Here is a 23,249-nt window from a genome sequence, read left to right as displayed (position 1 = left end):
ACCATGACCACAACGACAACAAAGAACCTGGTTAGTTGTTGTGCATGAAATAATGTTCTGTTCTTTTCTAATTGCTTGTGCTGTTCTTTTCCATTACAGATCTTTGTCTGTGTAACTGTATGGCTTCCGTTAAGAAAGCATGGTAAGTCATGGATACAGATAAAATCAATCGCCATTCTCAAAGGTCATGCAGGCTATTTATCTACAAATCACCTTGCATCCTAATAACAACATATTATTTTTTATTTTCTAGACCAGTCAGCCAGTCAAAATACATTTCTGTTGTGGACAAGGCCATCCCCACAGAGTGGCCACAGACTGTGGTTAAATTCCCCACAGGCTTTGTTGTACAGTTGTGCTCAAAAGTTTGCATACCCTTGGAGAATTGGTAATATACCTCTCTGGAAAAGATTAAGAGACCACTGCAAAATGATCAGTTTCTCTGGTTATACTATTTATAGGTGTGTTTGAGTAAAATTTAAATTTTTGTTTTATTCTATAAACTAGTGATAACATTACTTCCAAATGCAAAATTTAAATATTGTCAGTTAGAGTATTTATTTGTAGAAAACAACAACTGGTCAAAATACCAACCAAAAAAAGTCAAATTTCACAGTGGGTGCGAGACACTGGCTTGTAGGCCTCTCCAGGTCTCCGTCTAACCATAAGACGACCAGGTGTTGAAAATTTTACTCATCAGCGAAGATGACCTTACTCCATTCCCCTACGGTCCAATCCTTATGGTATTTTGCAAACTTCAGCCTGGCTCTTCTTTGCTTCTCATTGATGAAGGGCTTTTTCTAGCTTTGCACGACTTCATCCCTGCCCCTAGGAGCTTGTTTCGAACAGTCCTCACAGTGCACTTCACCCCAGCTGCTGTTTGCCATTATTTTTGTAGGTTACTTGATGTCATCCTACAGTTGTTGAGTGACATTCGAATGAGTTGACAATCGTTTTTGCCCTCTGCCCATCTGTAACTTTGTTCTCCCTAATGTCTGTTTCTTGAACCGCCATCATAGAATTTTTCAGGATGGAAGCAAGCTGATGCTCACTGTATCCCTCTGCCAATTAAGCCAGAATTTAACCCTTCTTTTCCTCACTCAAAGCTTTTCTTTTCAACTCTTTTGACATGCTTAATAGTTATTTTTTTATTAAATTACCTTGTTTTTGCCATCCAGCTGGTCCTATTGCTAGAGGATAGTGATGACCACAGCAGTGGTTTTTATACCTTTCCTCATTAAATTAGAGTAAAATGAGGTGTGCCTGTGTTGGAATTTAACAGTCACTGGAATGGAATGGCTGCCATACATGTAGAGATGCTGATTTAAGAAAAAATAGGAGTGGTCTCTTAATTTTTTTCAGAGCTGTATGTACTATTTGTAAAGAACATGAATGAGCAGGCAAAACAAGTCTTATTTCTTATCAGATTCACATTCAACTATAGGTTACAACAGAATGGCACAATCATAAAACAAAACATGGCAACAAAGAAAAAATCTAAAGTCTGCATACCCTTAGTTCTGAATCAGAGGCATCGCTAAGAGCACAATACATTCGGGGCTTAGCCCACCCTCCCGGCCCGCCCGGGACAGAAAGTACAGGGTTTTGAATGTACATGCGGATACTTTCGATGTACACGCTAGCACCCTACACATCTACATTTTCATAATGCGCGATCGGAATTTTAGATGAATAGAACATTATCATATTTTTTTTATTATTATTATTTTTGGTCCGTTTGAGATCTGGGCCTATAGCCCCAGACGCCACTGTTCTGAATATTGTGTATTGCATCATTTGTTGAAGTACTGTCATATTGTGCTCCTTGAAACAACCACACCGTCTTTTTCCAGAGCAGCGTATATTTCTCCTGAGGTTATCTGTGGGTTTTTCTTTGTATCCCTTACAATTATTCTGGCAGTTTTGGCTGAAATCTTTCTTGGTCTATCTGACCTTGGCTTGGTATCAAGAGATCCCCAAATTGTCCACCTCATAATAAGTGATTGAATATCTTTATATCCTTTTCCATCTTCATACATTTCCATTACCTTGTTATGTAGGTCTTTTGACAGTTATTTTCTGCTCCCAATGGCTCAGTATCTAGCCTGCTCAATCCATCCACGTAAGATCTAACAAACTCATTGACTATTTATACACAAACACTAATTGCAATTTAAAAAGCCACAGTTGTGGGAAATTCTCATTTAATTGCCATTTTTACCTGTTTGTGTCACCTTGTGTGTCTGTAACACGGCTAAACATTTAAGGGTATGTGATGATTATGGACTCCTTGGGTATATTTTCACAGACAAAAAGTCTGCTATGACCAGCACTTGATGATAGAAACCAATTTCGTACAGGTTGCTTTTTTTCTGTGGTAATGTGCACATGTGGATTGTATTTGCACCAGATAACCTAGTAGTGAGACAATATGACCAGTAACTAGAAGGTTACTATTTCAAATCCCAGTGCCAACAAGATTAGATTAGATTCAACTTTGTCATTTAACAATACAAGAACAGTACAACGAAGTGCAGTAAGCATCTAACCTGAAGTGCAAATAGAGTGCAGAAAATGTACAAGTGTTTACAAGTAGTAAGTATATGTATATTACATGTAAAATGTGCAGATGTGCAATCAAGGCAGATGCAGTACAAATGGCAGTACTAAATGGGCAATTATGGCCAATAGAGGAGGGCAGAACATTTACAAGTATTAGGTATAGTGTATGTTACAAGTGGGATAATAGTTGTTCGGGTACAAATGGCAATTTCTAAATGGCATTCAAGATGTGTGAACAAAACAAATAAAGGAGTAATGTAGGACAGTAGCATGAGCAACCGTGATGCAGAGATAGCAGCACTAAGGTCCCTGAGGTAGATGTGTGTAACAACTGTAAAAACCATTGCAGGCACATTGGCAATTCTAAATGTGCAAAGAGCCATATTGAATGTACAAGGTGCATGTGCCACTGAAATGCAGGGATAGCAGTGGTGAGGTTCCTGAGGTAGACATGTACCTGCAACAACTGAAAAACGTCCAGATGAAAGGCATTAAACCCATATTGCTCCTGTAATATTAATGTGATAAATGACCAACATATCCAGTAATAACTTTCTAGATAGGGACTTGTAATCTTCGTTCTGAAGCAACAAATGGCTCACACTGAGAATTCATTACAATTCAAGGATAAGAATGAATTCAATGGCCATGTTATAGAAGTACAAATCTGCAATGTATCATGGGTAAATTGTGACTGACCGATTGATCTAAGAGCAATAATGAGTTGTTATTTTTGATGAGAGGTGATTTGTAGATCAGTCACAGTTGCTTTATTAATCTTCTCTGACAGTCTCACTGTGCCCAAGGCCTAGCAATTTTACGGAGTTAAGAGTGGCATGCACACGGACCAACTAGAAAAAAGCAGCACACACGTACCAAAGACTTGAATTAAATCTGTTTTTAATCATTCCCAAAAAGTAATTCCCTTTCGGCCCTCCCTTTTCGTGTTCTCACTCGCCAATGGTCCCAAAGCTGAGTGAAAATTATCAAGGCAGTAGGGGCTAATTACAGCTGACTCAAATCTGTAAGCTCTCCTTTTGCTGTGAGAAATGTAGATTGCCTCAGCCATGCTTCAATGTTGCAACCTCCAAAAGCAAAATATATTCCCATAAGGCATCACATTATTGTTGAGCTTATGCAATTTCACTCAAAAGAATGGATAAGCATGCCAAATTTTATTACATGTGCAACATTGCTAGTTAGACCCACGTTTTAGTGTCTTTGTCCTCTTAAAAGTCCATTTCAACTGTGAAATGGTTTAGACATTTGTCATTATTGTCCTAATCACTGCCAGAGGAGTGGTTTGACCTCTCACATCCAGTACAGGTGCTGGTCATAAAATTTGAATATCATCATTCAAAAAGGGAAATTTGTATAATGTACACATTCATTCCACACAGACTGACATATTTCAAGTGTTTATTTCTTTTAATTTTGATGATTTTAACTGACAACTAATGAAAACCCCAAATTCAGTATCTCAGAAAATTTTAGTATTGTGAAAAGGTTCAATATTGAAGACACCTGGTGCCACACTCTAATCAGCTAATTAACCCAAAACACCTGGAAAGCCCTTTAAATGTCTCTCGGCCTAGTTCTGTAGGCAACACAATCATGGGGAAAACTGCTGACTTGACAGCTGTCCAAAAGACAACCATTGACACCTTGCACAAGGAGGGCAAGACACAAAAGGTCATAGCTTAAGAGGCTGGCTGTTCACAGAGCTATGTGTCCAAGCACATTAATAGAGAGGCGAAGGGAAGGAAAAGATGTGGTAGAAATAAGTGTACAAGCAATAGGGATAACCGCATCCTGGAGAGGATTGTGAAACAAAACCCATTCAAAAATGTGGGGGAGATTCACAAAGAGTGGACTGCAGCTGGAGTCAGTGCTACAAGAACCACCACGCACAGACTTATGCAAGACATGGGTTTCAGCTGTCGCATTCCTTGTGACAAGCTACTCTTGAACAAGACACAGCGTCAGAAGCATCTCGCCTGGGTTAAAGACAAAAAGGACTGGACTGCTGCTGAGTTATGTTCTCTGATGAAATTAAATTTTGCATTTCCTTTGGAAATCAAGGTCCCAGAGTCTGGAGGAAGAGAGGAGAGGCACATAATCCACGTTGCTTGAAGTCCAGTGTAAAGTTTCCACAGTCAGAGATGGTTTGGGGTGCCATGTCATCTGCTGGTGTTGGTCCACTGTGTTTTCTGAGGTCCAAGGTCAACGCAGCCATCTTCCAGGAAGTTTTAGAGCACTTCATGCTTCCTGCTGCTGACCAACTTTATGGAGATGCAGATTTCATTTTCCAACAGGACTTGGCACCTGCACACAGTGCCAAAGCTACCAGTAACTGGTTTAAGGACCATGGTATCCCTGTTCTTAATTGGCCAGCAAACTCGCCTGACATTAACCCAATAGAAAATATATGGGGTATTGTGAAGAGGAAGATGCGATACGCCAGTCCCAACAATGCAGAAGAGCTGAAGTCCACTATCAGAGCAACCTGGGCTCTCATAACACCTGAGCAGTGCCACAGACTGATCGACTCCATGCCACGCTGCATTGCTGCAGTAATTCAGGCAAAAGGAGCCCCAACTAAGTTTTGAGTGCTGTACATGCTCATAATTTTCATGTTCATACTTTTCAGTTGGCCAGCATTTCTAAAAATCCTTTTTTTGTATTGGTCTTAAGTAATATTCTAATTTTCTGAGATACTGAATTTGGGATTTTCATTAGTTGTCAGTTATAATCATCACAATTAAAAGAAATAAACATTTGAAATATATCAGTCTGTGTGTAATGAATGAATGAATATAATATACAAGTTTAACTTTTTGAATGGAATTACTGAAATAAATCTCCTTTTTTATGATATTCTAATTTTATGACCAGCACAATCTTATTTCCAAGCTTGTGAGTGTAACACTTTCTCATTGAAAGTAAAAATACAACATAATTTTACATATGTTCGTTTTATGTTCATTAAATTCTTAATCCAACTCTTGTAGAAATGTTCACAATATTTGGTGACAACCTTTTAAAGTTTAATGCATTATGGTGATAATTTTTTCTTGCACCAATATTAAAACTGTGACCATGAGATCTAATGTTATGAGGTTTACTCTGCAATCGACTGCATTTTTCTTCAATTGCTCCTGTATAGTAAATCAAGTTGTTTTTACTGGAACCACACAATGGACCAAAGACAGACTGAACCATCAGCATGAGCATTCATGTATACAGTGGATACGTGTAAATTATTGTGATATTTGAGGTTCTCTGCCACCAATTGATAATGTGCACACATTCATACAGTTTGTTTGTGTGATGTTTTGTTTGGATTCATTTTATTTAAACACAATGGATTATTTATAATAAACAATGGCAACGAGGAGTCTGACCAATGAAGTTTGAGTCTGACACAATGTTTTTGTGTTGATTATATTTGACACTTTGCAGTCACCAGTGTTAGACGTGACCACAGTTTGCAGTGAACAAGTGTTTCCTCTGGGAAATGTTTCTGGGAGGGGGGGTGCGCTTAGCGTTGAATGAAAAACTAGCTAGCATGGCAAAATAGTACAGGTAGGTAGCAAAATTTGCTTTGCCTAACTTATGTGTTTCTCAATACATCTCAATATAACTGGGGGATACAACTGTGGCCGGAATATTGATAGCTACATCTAAATTAGGTGATAATTTGTTTTAACTACGTAGTTAGCTAATTAACGCCGACACGCAAACAAACGACTTGTACCTTCAAGCGCGATGAGGACGTTGATGCTTATTGTTCAGCTCGTCTGCATAGAGCGTATTGGTGGCTCCGACTTCTATGACAGTGTGATCTGTTTCCCAAATTGCATGCAGAAAATAGCCCAATGAGCTAAGTACCCATAAGAACGGGTTTGTACCCTGACTAATTGTGGCATTTGTCTAACAAAATGCATTGTTATTTTTTTCTTGAAGTTGCAGGAAAGATTTTGCACGCAACAGAATCACATCAGTGAAGGTTGAGTGATATCAACCCTGTAAATGAGCAAAATTGTTTGCTTATCCCCTAAAGTTAAATTAAGGGCAGAGGGAGCAGCTTATGTGAATTGGACTGAAGATGGCAATCAAAACCGCATCAGGTTTTGATGGGTATTATCCCAAAGGAATGTGGCAAGGACATCTGCGTCTTGTGAGCAACATTAAAGAAACACTTCCGGGTCACGAAAATCTGGAATTTTTCAAAATAAAAGAGACCAACGAATTACTTAAAAACGGAGATAAATTGAGTTTATTAATTGTTTGAGAACATGTAACTCTCAAAACATTGACAACAATTCACATATGATCATATTTAAGAGTAATTTCGATAAAAAGTGGGTGTTAGTGGGTGTTAAAACACGTTCCAAGGGTAAAATTCAGACAATGCCAATGACAGAATATGGAATACATATTGCCTCATAACTAATAAACTATTCAATATTCCACAGAGAAAGCAGTGTAGGAAATGTCCAGGAGAATGTGTAGAGTAAGACAAACCTGTCTAATCATGGGGAACAGTGTGCTACATCTAGCAACACAATATTTCCACACCCTCTTTTTCCACAATGCAACTCAATGGATATGAAATACATATTGGCCTATAAAAAAAAAACTATTCTACACGCCGCGGTGAATGTATTGTAGGAAATGTCAAGGAAGGTGGATAGAGTAATTATATGCAAAGAAATCAAGGGGCACTCTGTATTTGCAATTGTTGCTGGTGTTTTACTCCACCCATTCCATTGGCCACAATGCAACTCAATGGATATGAAATACATATTGGCCTATAAAAAAAAAACTATTCTACACGCCGCGGTGAATGTATTGTAGGAAATGTCAAGGAAGGTGGATAGAGTAATTATATGCAAAGAAATCAAGGGGCACTCTGTATTTGCAATTGTTGCTGGTGTTTTACTCCACCCACCCCATTGGCCACAATGCAACTCAATGGATATGAAATACATATTGGCCTATAAAAAAAATACTATTCTACACGCCGCGGTGAATGTATTGTAGGAAATGTTCAGGAGACTCTATAGAATGATTATATGCAAAGAAATCAAGGGGCACTCTGTATTTGCAATTGTTGCTGGTGTTTTACTCCACCCATTCCATTGGCCACAATGCAACTCAATGGATATGAAATACATATTGGCCTATAAAAAAAAAACTATTCTACACGCCGCGGTGAATGCATTGTAGGAAATGTTCAGGAGACTCTATAGAATGATTATATGCAAAGAAATCAAGGGGCACTGTGTATTTGCAATTGTTGCTGGTGTTTTACTCCACCCATTCCATTGGCCACAATGCAACTCAATGGATATGAAATACATATTGGCCTATAAAAAAAAAACTATTCTACACGCCGCGGTGAATGTATTGTAGGAAATGTTCAGGAGACTCTATAGAATGATTATATGCAAAGAAATCAAGGGGCACTGTGTATTTGCAATTGTTGCTGGTGTTTTACTCCACCCATTCCATTGGCCACAATGCAACTCAATGGATATGAAATACATATTGGCCTATAAAAAAAAACTATTCTACACGCCGCAGTGAATGTATTGTAGGAAATGTCAAGGAAGGTGGATAGAGTAATTATATGCAAAGAAATCAAGGGGCACTCTGTATTTACAATTGTTGCTGGTGTTTTACTCCACCCATTCCATTGGCCACAATGCAACTCAATGGATATGAAATACATATTGGCCTATAAAAAAAAAACTATTCTACACGCCGCGGTGAATGTATTGTAGGAAATGTCAAGGAAGGTGGATAGAGTAATTATATGCAAAGAAATCAAGGGGCACTGTGTATTTGCAATTGTTGCTGGTGTTTTACTCCACCCATTCCATTGGCCACAATGCAACTCAATGGATATGAAATACATATTGGCCTATAAAAAAAAAACTATTCTACACGCCGCGGTGAATGTATTGTAGGAGATGTTCAGGAGACTCTATAGAATGATTATATGCAAAGAAATCAAGGGGCACTGTGTATTTGCAATTGTTGCTGGTGTTTTACTCCACCCATTCCATTGGCCACAATGCAACTCAATGGATATGAAATACATATTGGCCTATAAAAAAAAAACTATTCTACACGCCGCGGTGAATGTATTGTAGAAAATGTCAAGGAAGGTGGATAGAGTAATTATATGCAAAGAAATCAAGGGGCACTCTGTATTTGCAATTGTTGCTGGTGTTTTACTCCACCCATTCCATTGGCCACAATGCAACTCAATGGATATGAAATACATATTGGCCTATAAAAAAAAAACTATTCTACACGCCGCGGTGAATGTATTGTAGGAAATGTCAAGGAAGGTGGATAGAGTAATTATATGCAAAGAAATCAAGGGGCACTGTGTATTTGCAATTGTTGCTGGTGTTTTACTCCACCCATTCCATTGGCCACAATGCAACTCAATGGATATGAAATACATATTGGCCTATAAAAAAAAAACTATTCTACACGCCGCGGTGAATGTATTGTAGGAAATGTTCAGGAGACTCTATAGAATGATTATATGCAAAGAAATCAAGGGGCACTGTGTATTTGCAATTGTTGCTGGTGTTTTACTCCACCCATTCCATTGGCCACAATGCAACTCAATGGATATGAAATACATATTGGCCTATAAAAAAAAAACTATTCTACACGCCGCGGTGAATGTATTGTAGAAAATGTCAAGGAAGGTGGATAGAGTAATTATATGCAAAGAAATCAAGGGGCACTCTGTATTTGCAATTGTTGCTGGTGTTTTACTCCACCCATTCCATTGGCCACAATGCAACTCAATGGATATGAAATACATATTGGCCTATAAAAAAAAAACTATTCTACATGCCGCGGTGAATGTATTGTAGGAAATGTCAAGGAAGGTGGATAGAGTAATTATATGCAAAGAAATCAAGGGGCACTGTGTATTTGCAATTGTTGCTGGTGTTTTACTCCACCCACCCCATTGGCCACAATGCAACTCAATGGATATGAAATACATATTGGCCTATAAAAAAAATACTATTCTACACGCCGCGGTGAATGTATTGTAGGAAATGTTCAGGAGACTCTATAGAATGATTATATGCAAAGAAATCAAGGGGCACTGTGTATTTGCAATTGTTGCTGGTGTTTTACTCCACCCATTCCATTGGCCACAATGCAACTCAATGGATATGAAATACATATTGGCCTATAAAAAAAAAACTATTCTACACGCCGCGGTGAATGTATTGTAGGAAATGTTCAGGAGACTCTATAGAATGATTATATGCAAAGAAATCAAGGGGCACTGTGTATTTGCAATTGTTGCTGGTGTTTTACTCCACCCATTCCATTGGCCACAATGCAACTCAATGGATATGAAATACATATTGGCCTATAAAAAAAAACTATTCTACACGCCGCAGTGAATGTATTGTAGGAAATGTCAAGGAAGGTGGATAGAGTAATTATATGCAAAGAAATCAAGGGGCACTCTGTATTTGCAATTGTTGCTGGTGTTTTACTCCACCCATTCCATTGGCCACAATGCAACTCAATGGATATGAAATACATATTGGCCTATAAAAAAAAAACTATTCTACACGCCGCGGTGAATGTATTGTAGGAAATGTCAAGGAAGGTGGATAGAGTAATTATATGCAAAGAAATCAAGGGGCACTGTGTATTTGCAATTGTTGCTGGTGTTTTACTCCACCCATTCCATTGGCCACAATGCAACTCAATGGATATGAAATACATATTGGCCTATAAAAAAAAAACTATTCTACACGCCGCGGTGAATGTATTGTAGGAGATGTTCAGGAGACTCTATAGAATGATTATATGCAAAGAAATCAAGGGGCACTGTGTATTTGCAATTGTTGCTGGTGTTTTACTCCACCCATTCCATTGGCCACAATGCAACTCAATGGATATGAAATACATATTGGCCTATAAAAAAAAAACTATTCTACACGCCGCGGTGAATGTATTGTAGAAAATGTCAAGGAAGGTGGATAGAGTAATTATATGCAAAGAAATCAAGGGGCACTCTGTATTTGCAATTGTTGCTGGTGTTTTACTCCACCCATTCCATTGGCCACAATGCAACTCAATGGATATGAAATACATATTGGCCTATAAAAAAAAAACTATTCTACACGCCGCGGTGAATGTATTGTAGGAAATGTTCAGGAGACTCTATAGAATGATTATATGCAAAGAAATCAAGGGGCACTGTGTATTTGCAATTGTTGCTGGTGTTTTACTCCACCCATTCCATTGGCCACAATGCAACTCAATGGATATGAAATACATATTGGCCTATAAAAAAAAAACTATTCTACACGCCGCGGTGAATGTATTGTAGGAAATGTTCAGGAGACTCTATAGAATGATTATATGCAAAGAAATCAAGGGGCACTCTGTATTTGCAATTGTTGCTGGTGTTTTACTCCACCCACCCCATTGGCCACAATGCAACTCAATGGATATGAAATACATATTGGCCTATAAAAAAAAAACTATTCTACACGCCGCGGTGAATGTATTGTAGGAAATGTTCAGGAGACTCTATAGAATGATTATATGCAAAGAAATCAAGGGGCACTGTGTATTTGCAATTGTTGCTGGTGTTTTACTCCACCCATTCCATTGGCCACATTCCAAATAGCTGAATAGCCTTTAGATCCATTATTCCTTTTGTTAATGGAGGTGATTATCACCACTTGGTGATTACTTAACAATTCAGCCAATGATCTAATGTAGTTGTCAATTACTTATATTAACTGGCCATTAGCCTGCTGTCTTTGTTTGGACTCTGCTTGGATCAGCTTACATTTGTTCTGAATCACTGTTAATTTTTTTTAAGAGGCTTTGTTTCTTCATCAGGTTGGCAATTTCTTCTCAGTTTGTTGGTTTTGCTGTTTGATTCATGTTGGTATGCATATGTTGTTAATTTTATTTGCCTGAGCAAAATTCTGATTGATTGAAGGATTTTTATAGCCAAATGTAGAGACAGAAAATCAATACAAACAGCTTCTCTTTATTGGCTTATTTAGATTATTTAAAATAAAACTCTTAAAAAGTATTCATAGCAATATTCCCAGAGAGGTCTTTAAAGCACCATGGACATCTCTATGTTAACAAATTTATAGCATATGGCTGCCCTGAATGTTGGTCGCATAGGGCCAAAACCCAGGTCTTCATTCTCACTTTACTGACTTATTTTGACCGGGGATACCATCTGAGTACAGTTGAGTTGGTCTGAGTGCTAACTTCCTTTAAGAAACAAAACAGAAAAGTGTTTTGCCCTTCCAGGACCAACATTTTGCAGTCCTGGAGTATATTTGTCTCCAAGCAAATGTTCTCGTTCTAGCCAGTCGGAAATAATATTGACTTTTCAGTCATGACAGAAATGTCATGACCGCAAAGAATTGGCCACATTCGTAATACAATGCCCATCCTAAGCATCATAAACTCAAAGACAGCCAAGACGGAAGGAGATCAACTTGGGTAGAAAGTTGAGTAACTGGTTTGATTAACTATATGTACTGTGTACCCTATCCTGTTATGATTTAGTACATCATCTTTTATATTGCATGTTGTTTGATGTAAGTTTGGAGTTGTAATGCCCCATATTAGTTGTATTTAGATAAAACCTAACAGCCCACATTCAGGATTTACTTTGAAGGTTTTAGGATGCACATATTTTCAAATAATTATATATATATTTAAAAAAAAATGTAATTATTGGGATAAATCTCTAACTTTCTTTCCTTTTAATTTGTCCTGGTCATTGGTAATTCTCATCTTCGTGCCTTAGTGGAAAACATTGTCCCCATGCCAAATCAGATTGATTCCACTGGTCGATCTACCATGGCTTTTGGCTTCATGTCCACTCCTGGAGCAAGAGTTTCACATCTGATGGCAGATGTTCGTGGGGAGGTGTTACCCAGAGGCCTTGTCCCAGTCATAGTATGTCTGATCATTCCTGGTAACAACCTTGAAGCCAGCCCATCCATCTCCCAGGCAATTACCAAGAACTGCTGGCCCTGGAGTATGAAACCCAAGCATGGGATCTGGATGTGACTTACGGATTGGAGACGTTCAGGGCCTTCCAGGCCCTATGAGCAGTGGCTAAAAAGATTCATTTGAGCAATGATTTTGAGATGCCAATTATGGCTACCCTGATGAAGGACACTTTGTTTAAGGAAATACAGGTAATCGATTCAACTAGACATCGTTGTGCAGGGATTCAAACTCCTCTTTGCAGATCTTCTCCAAGTCATTAAGGTTTCGAGGCTGACATTTGGCAACTCAAACCTTCAGCTCCTTTCACAGATTTTCTATGGGATTAAGGTCTGGAGACTGACTAGGTCACTCCAGGACCATAATGTGCTTTTTCTTGAGCCACTCCTTTGTTGCCTTGGCCATGTGTTTTGGGTAATTGTCAGGCTGGAATACCCAGCCAAAACCCATTTTCAATGCCCTGGCTGAGAGAAGGAGGTTCTCACCCATGATTTGACGGTACATGGCCCCATCCATCGTCCCTTTGATGCGAATTAGTTATCCTGTTCCCTTAGCAGAAAAACACCCCCAAAACATAAGTTTTCCACCTCCACGTTTGATGATGGGGATGGTGTTTTGGGGTCATAGGCAACATTCCTCCTCCTCCAAACACGGCAAGTTGAGTTGATGCCAAAGAGCTCGATTTTGGTCTCATCTGACCACAACACTTTCACCCAGTTCTCCTCTGAATCATTCAGATGTTCAATGGCACACTTCAGACAGGCTTGTACATATGCTTTCTTGAGCAGGGGGACCTTGGGGTCGCTGCAGGATTTCAGTTCTACACAGCGTAGTGTGTTACCAATTGTTTTCTTGGTGACTATGGTCCCAGCTGCCTTGAGATCATTGACAAGATCCTCCCGTGTAGTTCTGGGCTGATTCCTCACTGTTCTCCTGATCATTGCAACTCCACGAGGTGATATCTTGCATGGAGCCCTAGACCGAGGGAGATTGACAGTTCTTTTGTGTTTCTTCCATTTGCGAATAATCGCACCAACTGTTGTCACCTTCCACACCAAGCTGCTTGGTGATGGTCCTGTAGCCCATTCCAGCCTTGAGTAGGTCTACAATCTTGTCCCTGACATCCTTGGACAGCTCTTTGGTCTTGGCCATGGTGGAGAGTTTGGAATCTGAATGATTGATTGCTTCTGTGGACAGGTGTCTTTTGTACAAAATCAGCAGGGGATGAAATATTTTCTTTCCTCACTGTCTCATTTAAAACATGTATCTTTCAATATAAGGACAAATACATATTCTTTTTACAAATTAAGCTAAGGCTGGAATGTAGTTGCAATAACATATATCCTTCTAATAAGTTGACTTATTCTAGTACGTAATAGTTGGATATTGGTTATGATTTGACTCTGTTGTAAAAATGTGTTTGCTAATCTAAAAGGTATAAAACTGTAAATGGTCTTTTGGACTCCCCTACATCTCTAAAGGTGGTACAACAGGTTAATGACCAGTTAATATATGTCATTGACAACAACATTAGATCATTGGCTGAATTGTTAGGTGATCACCAAGTGGTGATAATCACCTCCATTAACAAAAGGAAAAATGGATCTAAAGGCTATTCAGCTATTTGGAATGTGGCCAATGGAATGGGTGGAGTAAAACACCAGCAACAATTGCAAATACACAGTGCCCCTTGATTTCTTTGCATATAATCATTCTATAGAGTCTCCTGAACATTTCCTACAATACATTCACCGCGGCGTGTAGAATAGTTTTTTTTTTATAGGCCAATATGTATTTCATATCCATTGAGTTGCATTGTGGCCAATGGAATGGGTGGAGTAAAACACCAGCAACAATTGCAAATACAGAGTGCCCCTTGATTTCTTTGCATATAATCATTCTATAGAGTCTCCTGAACATTTCCTACAATACATTCACCGCGGCGTGTAGAATAGTTTTTTTTTTATAGGCCAATATGTATTTCATATCCATTGAGTTGCATTGTGGCCAATGGAATGGGTGGAGTAAAACACCAGCAACAATTGCAAATACACAGTGCCCCTTGATTTCTTTGCATATAATCATTCTATAGAGTCTCCTGAACATTTCCTACAATACATTCACCGCGGCGTATAGAACAGTTTTTTTTTATAGGCCAATATATATTTCATATCCATTGAGTTACATTGTGGCCAATAGGATCTAGGATGGGTGGAGTAAAACACCAGCAACAATTGCAAATACATAGTGCCCCTTGATTTCTTTGCATATAATTATTCTATAGAGTCTCCTGAACATTTCCTAGAGTACATTTTTACAATATACACTAAGCAAAGTGTCAAAATAGATACATTTAATATTATTAAAATCGCGTTTTACCGCGGACTTCTATTTTGAAGGCAAAATCCGAAAACCGGAAGTCTTATTGTTGCTACGGAATCTCTAATGTTGCCTGCATGACGCATGACGAGTGCTTAGGGGCTGTCTATTTTGCGATTGGAGTCCAGCCCGTAAGTGTCTGTTTCCCAAGCCATTGAGGGATTGGAGGTTATTAGTTCTATGTTTGCTTAAAAAATACAGTCTTTTGAAATGTATGTAATTGTTTTTAATGAAAGCATTGTTATTTCAGTTTATTTTTAAATTGTTATTTTAGTTTACATTATTTATGTAATTTCAGTGTAGCCGGAACTGTTTCGTTAACGTTTACATTTCTGAAGAATTGAGTGCGAACACCGGAAATGAGCGCTCCGATCAAGCATTTCTTGCATAACACAAAAACATGCCGAAGTAAGTTGTAGAATCCCTACATTTTGGTGTTATTTCAAGTATTATCACTGCGTTACATCCAGTCGTGGATTAAAAAAAACAAAACCGTTACGACGCCTGCTTGTAAACGATAATTTTAATTCTAGAGTGTGTACATTGTGTTGTTTCTAGGTAGCTACTTTACTGTGTTAGCTAGCTTACTGTTAGCAATGAGAACACGACACCATTTTGTTCATTCATTCCACTTAAGCTAATTTGTTAGTATTAGCTTGCTATGTTTCGATATTTACCTATCGCCGATAGTATCGCTTACATCTTAGCTGTGCCACATCATGGCAATAATATAATTTGCCTTCATAAATAGTTCACCAGAAATTGTGAATATTTTGTTCGTGGTAAATTGTGAAATAGATTCCATGTAGACCAGTGGTGCACAATGCCCCCACTTTGGTGCATCAACGTGTTAAGGGGGGCGGGCGGTCTTTAATTTGTCAATGACATTCAGAAGCCTAGTAAAACCTGTACATGCTATGTCCTGAAACCTAGTCTTAATGACCACCTCAGTGCCCCCGAAATGGTTACAGGGGTAACAATTATTAATGTCATCATGGGGATAGCATAATGAAAATGTAAACGGGCAACATTATTTTATATTACATTATATTACATACTGGTAATTTTGAGTAATTAAATTACAGAATGCACTTTAGTAGGAATAATGCAATGGATTGTATTTGGATAATGAAACAACCAAACAGCCTATATATGCGCTTGTTTTAGATCTTCATTCCTAACATAATCCATCATTCTTCCTTCTCAGTTACCATAAAAGGGGGCACAACAGTTCCGCTAGTGGTGTGACGAAAGTAACATTCTGGGGCGTGTAGTTTTTCCTGATCTGGTATCCTAACCAGGTAAAACTTTCGACCTATGGTATGATATGCTATTTTAAAAAGGTTTAATATACACCCTGATGGGAATGGTGTTTTTTCTAATCAGGTCAGTAAAAGAGGAAAACCTGTGGCCTTGGGGAGGATGAAAGTCATTTTAACCCGCAGTAACTTTGTTGGCTTACTTATTAATAAGTTATATTTATAGATTAACAGCTGCCATGTTATTCTACACACATGCATAATGAATTGCATTGTGTAATCTTGCCCTATGCAATTACTGGTCTAGTAAAAAAAAATTACTCTGTCAGTATTGTATTAATTGATTGATTCCAGTTTGGATTTAGGATTGAAAAAAGTCTATGTAGATTAGTGACACCATGTTTGAAAACAAACCCCCATTTTATTAAGATTATCTGTTGAGTGTTGTTATCATGCATGCTCCATTGATAGTGGAGAAGAGTGCCTACTTTGAGCTTTTTGCCTAGACCACATGACCTATGATCTCTGTGAATCATTAAATTCACACACAGAGCGTGCAGTGGCAGAAACTAAGTTTGTAAATACCTCTGCCCTTCTAATGCTTTGAGACAATATTTAATTGAACTTAAGTGCTCTGGCAAATGCTGCGTAGTTATCTGTAATTTTTTTTTAAATATCCCTTATGACTATTCCATTTTGTTTGACAAGTCCACTAGACTTGCTGGAAATTGCCAGGTTCTTCACAATTATGACAATAATGAGGATTTTTTGTGATACCATTCTAAATATATTGCTCACCATGTCTAATGCAGAGGGAAACCGGGAAGGAAACACACATTGGTTTGGATACAACAAACTAGTGCAAAAGTAATACTGTGGTGTGTATGTTATTTTCCCCACTCACTAATGGCAAACCTTAATTTTCAAGTTTCTGCCAATGCTCCCTTCCTGAGCCTTCTGTTTGCATGGTAGACAAAGTTGCTGCTTCAAGCTAGTAGCTGAGCTTCAGTGCCTAGCTATAAACAGTGATTTTGATTTTCAGTGACTTGGCTAATTTGCATTTTTGTATCCTGCAGATTTTATTGTGATTACTGTGACACATATCTTACACATGATTCGGTAAGCCTCCCCTTTAATTTTCAGTCTTTGAACCTTGTAACAATGGCAAGCCATACATGCTTACTAACATTCAAAATGTTTTCGTTCTACAGCCTTCAGTGAGAAAGACTCACTGTAGTGGACGAAAACATAAAGAGAATGTGAAAGACTACTACCAGAAATGGATGGAGGAGCAAGCGCAGAGTCTCATAGATAAAACAAGTGAGCAGATAAAGGAAATAGCTAAAATCATTGTATTTAAGGACCGGCTTGTTCTGACAGAAACAAAATCACAAGCCCCACATACTTTGATAATATTGGTATGGTTTGAATAGTGTATACCGGGGTACTTAACTCTTACCCTGTTGGTTTTCTGTTCTACCTCATCATTAATTGTATGCACCTGGTGTCCCAGGTCAAAATAGGTCCCTGATTAGAGGGTTGAAATTCAGAAACGGAATTGGAACTAGCTTCGAGGACCAGAGTTGAGTTTGATGGGTGTATACAATAGCGCCAACCAGGATTCAAAATGCTACCATGGGTTAACATGTTGTCTATTGTTTTTCTTTGCAGCGGCTGCCTTCCAGTCAGGGAAGATACCCCCTACTCCGTTCCCTGGTGCCCCTCCCCCAGGCGGAGCCATGCTCCCTCCTCCCAACATTAGTAAGTAGACAACCTCAACAGTGCTAGACTAGTATTGGGTGGGGATTTAATCTTGTCGAATGTAGCTCTGTAAACTTGGTATCTCAGGAACTGATTTTTACCCTGTGAATTGTGAATCTCAGATGGCCCTCCACGCCCAGGAATGCTACCAGCACCCGGTCCCCCTATGGGAGGGCATGGTCCACCTATGATGCAAATGATGGGCCCCCCACCACATGGAATGATGCCTGGAGGTAAGATTATTATCCCACTGTTAAGGTTGTTCCTATCAGCTGAAATTCTCAATTGATTAGATGAAGCGTTTCCGCTGTGTAAAGGAAGCACATGCCACATTTTCAACTGAGCCCACCCCGGAATATGATACACAATTGTGTATCTAATTTCTGTGCAAAGTGCACAAATATTGCATGATTTTTCTTCTATTAACACCCTCAGTCCTATGTCCCCTTTTAAATTAAACTGGTTTCAGAAAATAATGTTACAGCAATGTTAGGTGTCTTAGATGGCACATTTTGAATTGCAAGCGGCTTGTGCTAATATACATTTTTAGATATCGGTAGTGATATGTGTGCCTGTAATCACCCCCCTGTATAGAAAGTCCCCCCACAGCAATTTTTTAAATAAATTCCCAGAAAAAACACTGTTGCTTTTTTCTTGTGGCTTTACTCAATATTTTGTAGAATGCTGAGATTGAATGTTTTATACTGGACAACAGAACAAACGTTATAACAGTAGTCAAATTTTAAGTATTTGGTTTGATGTTAGCAATCATTGACCACATCAAGCATTTTTCTCAAGCATCTCATTAATCGTTGTAATCTCAGGTTTATTAAAATGTTTTTTTACAAAAAAATACTCTTATCACCACCACAATTATTCTACTCAATTACAATTTACTTTACTGTTAACCAAATAGTCAAATACCAGCAAGTTTGTAATAAATAGCTTGATGTAGTCTTTGTGTGCAAGAGATATGGGCCAAATACTAGTTATGTGCCAAAATGATTCATAATAACAAGTAATGTCATAATTACTCAATGTAGCCAATTAGTCTCTGTTTCTTCCCTTTGTTCACCATGGAAAACTGTTTGGGCCAGAAATTGAATATGACTGCATCAGTTTTCATGTGTAGACATTTAGTTTAGTAGTCACATTTATGGATAGCTGTAACACTATCACTTTCAGATATGTCAGTGATTCACTGGTGTTTTGTTTTATGCAATGGCTGCTGTAAGGTAAAGGTGGAATTGGATTCCCTTCTTCAACCTCTGGAACCGCTGGTTGGAAAAATTATACCTAGCTGATGGTCTCAGTGTTCTATTCACCAGTGCTGCTCCTTAATGATATAAACCCAGTCATCTTTCTTCATATGTTTCTGATATTGTGACAATATTTAATCAAATCATGAGCTGAGCATGTTGTCCTACCAAATACTTCAAGCATACAATTACAATTTTCAAAGTTGTAAAACATGTATAAATGGCCTCAAACAAATGGTGACTTTCTTTACTGTCACCTCGAATATTCTGAAATCCTAACTAGGATTATCAAGCTATATACAGCTCCGGAAATAATTGAGATCACTGCACCTTTTTCTTTCCTTCCCAAAAAAGTCGAAAAGGAAGGTTTTGAGTAACAGAGGTTAAAATTAAGAGACCACTGCCAATTGAACACTTCTGTTCCTCACTCAAAATGTTCCTTTTCAACCTTTTTGGAAAGGAAAGAAATCGGTGAAGTGGTCAAAATTTTTCCAGGAGATGTATAAAACATTACATTTTACTGTCAAAATGTACACTAGCTCATTTTATGTAAGCCCTACTAATTCCATTTTGGACCCCCCCCTTGCCTCCACAACAGTTTGAAATCTTTGGCCATGGATCCTGTGTCAGAAACATTCCTCACCTGTCTGCAATGGGTGTGGCTGGAATAGCCAAATCCACTAAATTGAAGTGGTGTTCACATAGTTAGTTTGGCCATTTCCTGTTCTACTTGGACAAGTTCTCATTTTCAGTGACTTGTAGCTGGTGAGACTTTGTTCAGTTTACAACAAAAGATGTCCCAAGGGTGAACCATGCAATGCATTGACTTAATGGTGACTGGTTTTTTCTGTTGTTTGACTGGTACCAGTAGTCTGTTTTTACTTTTGATTGGTCTATATTGTCCACTTCCGTTAATTTTCTTATTTAGTTTGTGGACCCTGAGTAAGGTCTGTCACCTTTTTTATTTTTTACCTCTGTCATGATATTTAAACATTTATGGGCTTTTATGGTTTCACAAGTGACTTGGATTTTTCTAGTTTTAGACCTCAGTTTGAACAAATTTTTTGGCATTATGAGATGATTAGTATGTATTGAAATACTGCATGAAATCCACTACAATCTCTGCGATGTTCTCTGTCCTCTAGGTCCAGGTATGCGTCCACCAATGGTCCACATGCAGATGATGCCTGGTCCACATATGATGCGCCCCCATCGGCCAATGATGCTAATCAGACCGGGTATGATCCGGCCAGACAGATGAGACCCAAAATCTGGCCATCCTGTGTTCTGCACTGCCATATGTTCTCTGGTGGGATTCCACTTCCACATTGTTTGGATTTTAGAAATGGATTCTTAGGCTACATTTACATAGGAAGTCCAATTTTAATCTTGCTTCCACTATTTGGTTTTTTGACCAGTTACATTTGATCATTTTCAATGCAGTGAAAATGGTCAGAAATGGGCAGCTTGTGTTGAAGTTGTACTATTGTTTCCACCCTAAAAGCCTTTTGGTAGAATTCCACAGCATCCATCTTTATTCCCAGCATAACTATTTTGACAGGCTATTTATTTATTTAAATTTTGTGTTTTTTAGGTAACATTTTGTGAATCAGTTATTGTTTATCCCCCTTGGATTACAGTTCCAACAGGAATACTACTGTGGAGATTTGATGTGGCAAGAGTCACACACGGTGCATGGCCGAAAGGGCAGATAAGTGATGGGCCTGACCTCTTATCCTGTGATTTGTTTTTCCAAATGTTCTTTGTTTTATTTACCTACTTTGCTTTAAATAATTTAGTAAAAATGTTTGTCTGTCTTCAGTGTTCTTAATAAATGGAGGATTCTGACATTAAACTTCATAAAAGGAGCAAGGACTCTTGTTTAGAAATTGGTCGAAAGTTTATTCCTTATAGTTTACAATAGTTATGTAGAAAGGCTACTTCTGTTTTCAGACTGACTCATTTTCTCCTTAGGTTCTCCCCACCTATGTTCTTTTTTTCTTATGAATCTGCAGCATGTGATTTGTAAGGGCATTTGTCCGACTGAAGCATTTACCACAATCTTGGCAGCGAAAGGGTTTCTCACCAGTGTGTATCCTCATGTGCTCCGTCAGGGCTCCTTTCAGTTTGAAGCACCTTCCACAAACAAAGCACCGGTGTGGTCTTTCACCTGTGTGAAGTTTCAGGTGTGTCTTTAGAGTTCCTAATGCAACAAAGCCTTTGTTACATATAGGACAGGTAAAGGGTTTCTCTCCTGCGTGACCCATTCTATGAACAATAAGACTTCGCTCCCGTTTGAGAAATTTGCCACATACGTTGCACTGATAAGGTTTGTCTGCCATGTCAATCAGCTGACATTTATTAAATGCACTCACAGAGCTGTAAGGAGCTTCTACAGAGAGGGATTGAGAGTCACTAGTTTGTGTTGCTAGCCTGTAACAATCCTCATCAGGTTCTGTTTTGATCTCTTCAGTTGTGCTAGCAGACAACAAATCCTGCTCTCTGTTCTTCAATGTTTGTGTGTGGAAAAGTTGAGAGCATGTATGTGGATTGATCTGACTGAAGTCACTTTTCACAAAGGAGTCTGAAAACTTTAGAATGCTATTATCAGACTCAAGACCCTTACACTTCTCTTCCTGACTAGTCATGAGCTCCTCGGTTTCCTCTTTAATCTGTGTGGGTTCCGGATCCTGCCCCAGGCTGAGGCTCCACTCCTGTTTGTTGTGCTGATGCCCAGGGTGAACTTCCTCTTCAGGGATAATGAGCTGCTGGGCATCTGGGAGAAAGGAGATCATTTCAAAAATATTCACTTGGTAAATAAACTGAATGGGTGTCGTAAAAACCAGTGTAGTATTTTTCTGATAGTGAACGATCACCAAGCCTTTGATTATCTGAAATGTGTGCCATTTTAAGAGCTACATGAAATTGGTTAAACTAGTGGTATGAGAAGATGTTCTAGACACGCACATCATTTAAAAAAACTGACTTGAAACTAGTGTTAGATTAAAAAAAACAACAACATAAAACACTACATTTGCATCAGGAAAGGCAAACCCAAATGGAAATATAATGCCAGTTCTTTTATCTTAGCTGTCTCAGTCCAAGTGAAACGCATGCTGACTATACGATTATTCTTAACAGTGCATAAACATTATTGAAACGCGAAAACCGATTTCCATAAATTAGAACTGTGGATTAATTTGCTTCGTATTTCTCTCTGGCGTACTACAGTACTACTCTATTAAGGCGTGGTGATAAATCATCATTCCCAGCGTAACTGAAATACAGAACATGTAAGGATGTATGTGTAATTTATTGGATAGCATATTCTGTCTGCAAATGTAGGCAGCCAACAACCTGTTCTATGTAATTTAATCTTCGGTTGGGTAACGATATGAAGCAGTCTTCGTAGACGATCGATTTCCTCCTTTGAACGGGAGATTTCTTCCTGGTACACTGTTAGCGTTTTCTCCACTTCACCGCATATCTCAACCGCCACCGTATTAAATCGCTCGGTTAGAAACGCATTCAACTGCTGCAGATTGGACATTTTTTTTTTAAAATAACGTCAATATCGAAATTCATCCACAGAATCACCAATAATACTTCAATTTATGAACCCAAACTTGGATATATTGCAAGTGAAAGGCCCAACTGAGAAACAAAAGCTGTCTTCTCAAACAGCAAGGTATAACGTGGTCCCGGTTTTACCGGGTAGAAAATGAAAGATGGCTGCCAAGGTATTACCATATTTGGACCCGTGTATGTGACGCAGGGAACACCGTAACTCTACTCCGCTCTACTCATTGGTGAAAACGATTTGTTCGGCACTTTCCACGAATGGAGAAGAAATTGATTCAGAAGCATTTTTTTATTTTACACAAATGAAGTTAGTTTTGTTTATTTCAACATAGACATGTTATTTGCCCACCTCAAGCAATATTTTATGAGCTTAAAGTTTTTTTTTCAGAAATTC

At 38.5% G+C, this 23,249-nt stretch overlaps 2 protein-coding genes across 4 annotated transcripts; one reads left to right on the top strand and one right to left on the bottom strand.

Annotated features, from left to right (window-relative positions):
- Positions 1–15,084: 15,084 nt before the first annotated feature.
- On the top strand, positions 15,085–21,141 carry LOC105009378 (U1 small nuclear ribonucleoprotein C). Of its 3 annotated transcripts, none has more exons than XM_020055587.2 (7): positions 15,085–15,125; positions 15,293–15,402; positions 17,330–17,372; positions 17,465–17,573; positions 17,925–18,014; positions 18,137–18,247; positions 20,419–21,141. In XM_020055587.2, exons 2-7 carry the CDS (start codon positions 15,395–15,397, stop codon positions 20,532–20,534), a joined length of 477 nt encoding a protein of 158 aa, XP_019911146.1. In that variant the 5' UTR covers positions 15,085–15,125; positions 15,293–15,394; the 3' UTR covers positions 20,535–21,141. The 3 variants fall into 3 exon arrangements, with proteins under 3 accessions (XP_019911146.1, XP_019911145.1, XP_010867101.1); XM_020055586.2 differs by lacking the exon at positions 15,085–15,125 and adding an exon at positions 15,145–15,162; XM_010868799.4 differs by lacking the exon at positions 15,085–15,125 and adding an exon at positions 15,190–15,206.
- A 15-nt stretch (positions 21,142–21,156) lies between these two features.
- On the bottom strand, positions 21,157–22,998 carry LOC117592735 (putative zinc finger protein 66). Its single transcript, XM_010868800.3, has 2 exons — positions 22,631–22,998; positions 21,157–22,049 (listed from the first exon to the last, which is right to left on the bottom strand). Exons 1-2 carry the CDS (start codon positions 22,821–22,823, stop codon positions 21,259–21,261), a joined length of 984 nt encoding a protein of 327 aa, XP_010867102.2. The 5' UTR covers positions 22,824–22,998; the 3' UTR covers positions 21,157–21,258.
- Between the last annotated feature and the right edge of the window lie 251 nt (positions 22,999–23,249).

The sequence above is a fragment of the Esox lucius genome, chromosome 17 (assembly GCF_011004845.1).
Source record: "Esox lucius isolate fEsoLuc1 chromosome 17, fEsoLuc1.pri, whole genome shotgun sequence".
Lineage (NCBI taxonomy): Eukaryota > Metazoa > Chordata > Actinopteri > Esociformes > Esocidae > Esox > Esox lucius.
Note: the sequence above shows the minus strand (reverse complement) of the source record. Positions and strands in the feature narration are given on the sequence as shown.

Excerpts from the sequence above, each read along its gene's own strand:
- LOC105009378 (XM_020055587.2), top strand. Across the intron at positions 17,373-17,464 it reads CATATCTTACACATGATTCG|CCTTCAGTGAGAAAGACTCA; the intron begins GTAAGCCTCCCC and ends TTCGTTCTACAG. Across the intron at positions 17,574-17,924 it reads GAGTCTCATAGATAAAACAA|CGGCTGCCTTCCAGTCAGGG; the intron begins GTGAGCAGATAA and ends TTTTCTTTGCAG.
- LOC117592735 (XM_010868800.3), bottom strand. The coding sequence starts at position 22,823 with ATGTCCAATCTGCAGCAGTTGAATGCGTTTCTAACCGAGCGATTTAAT. Across the intron at positions 22,050-22,630 it reads GATTAAATTACATAGAACAG|ATGCCCAGCAGCTCATTATC; the intron begins GTTGTTGGCTGC and ends CCTTTCTCCCAG.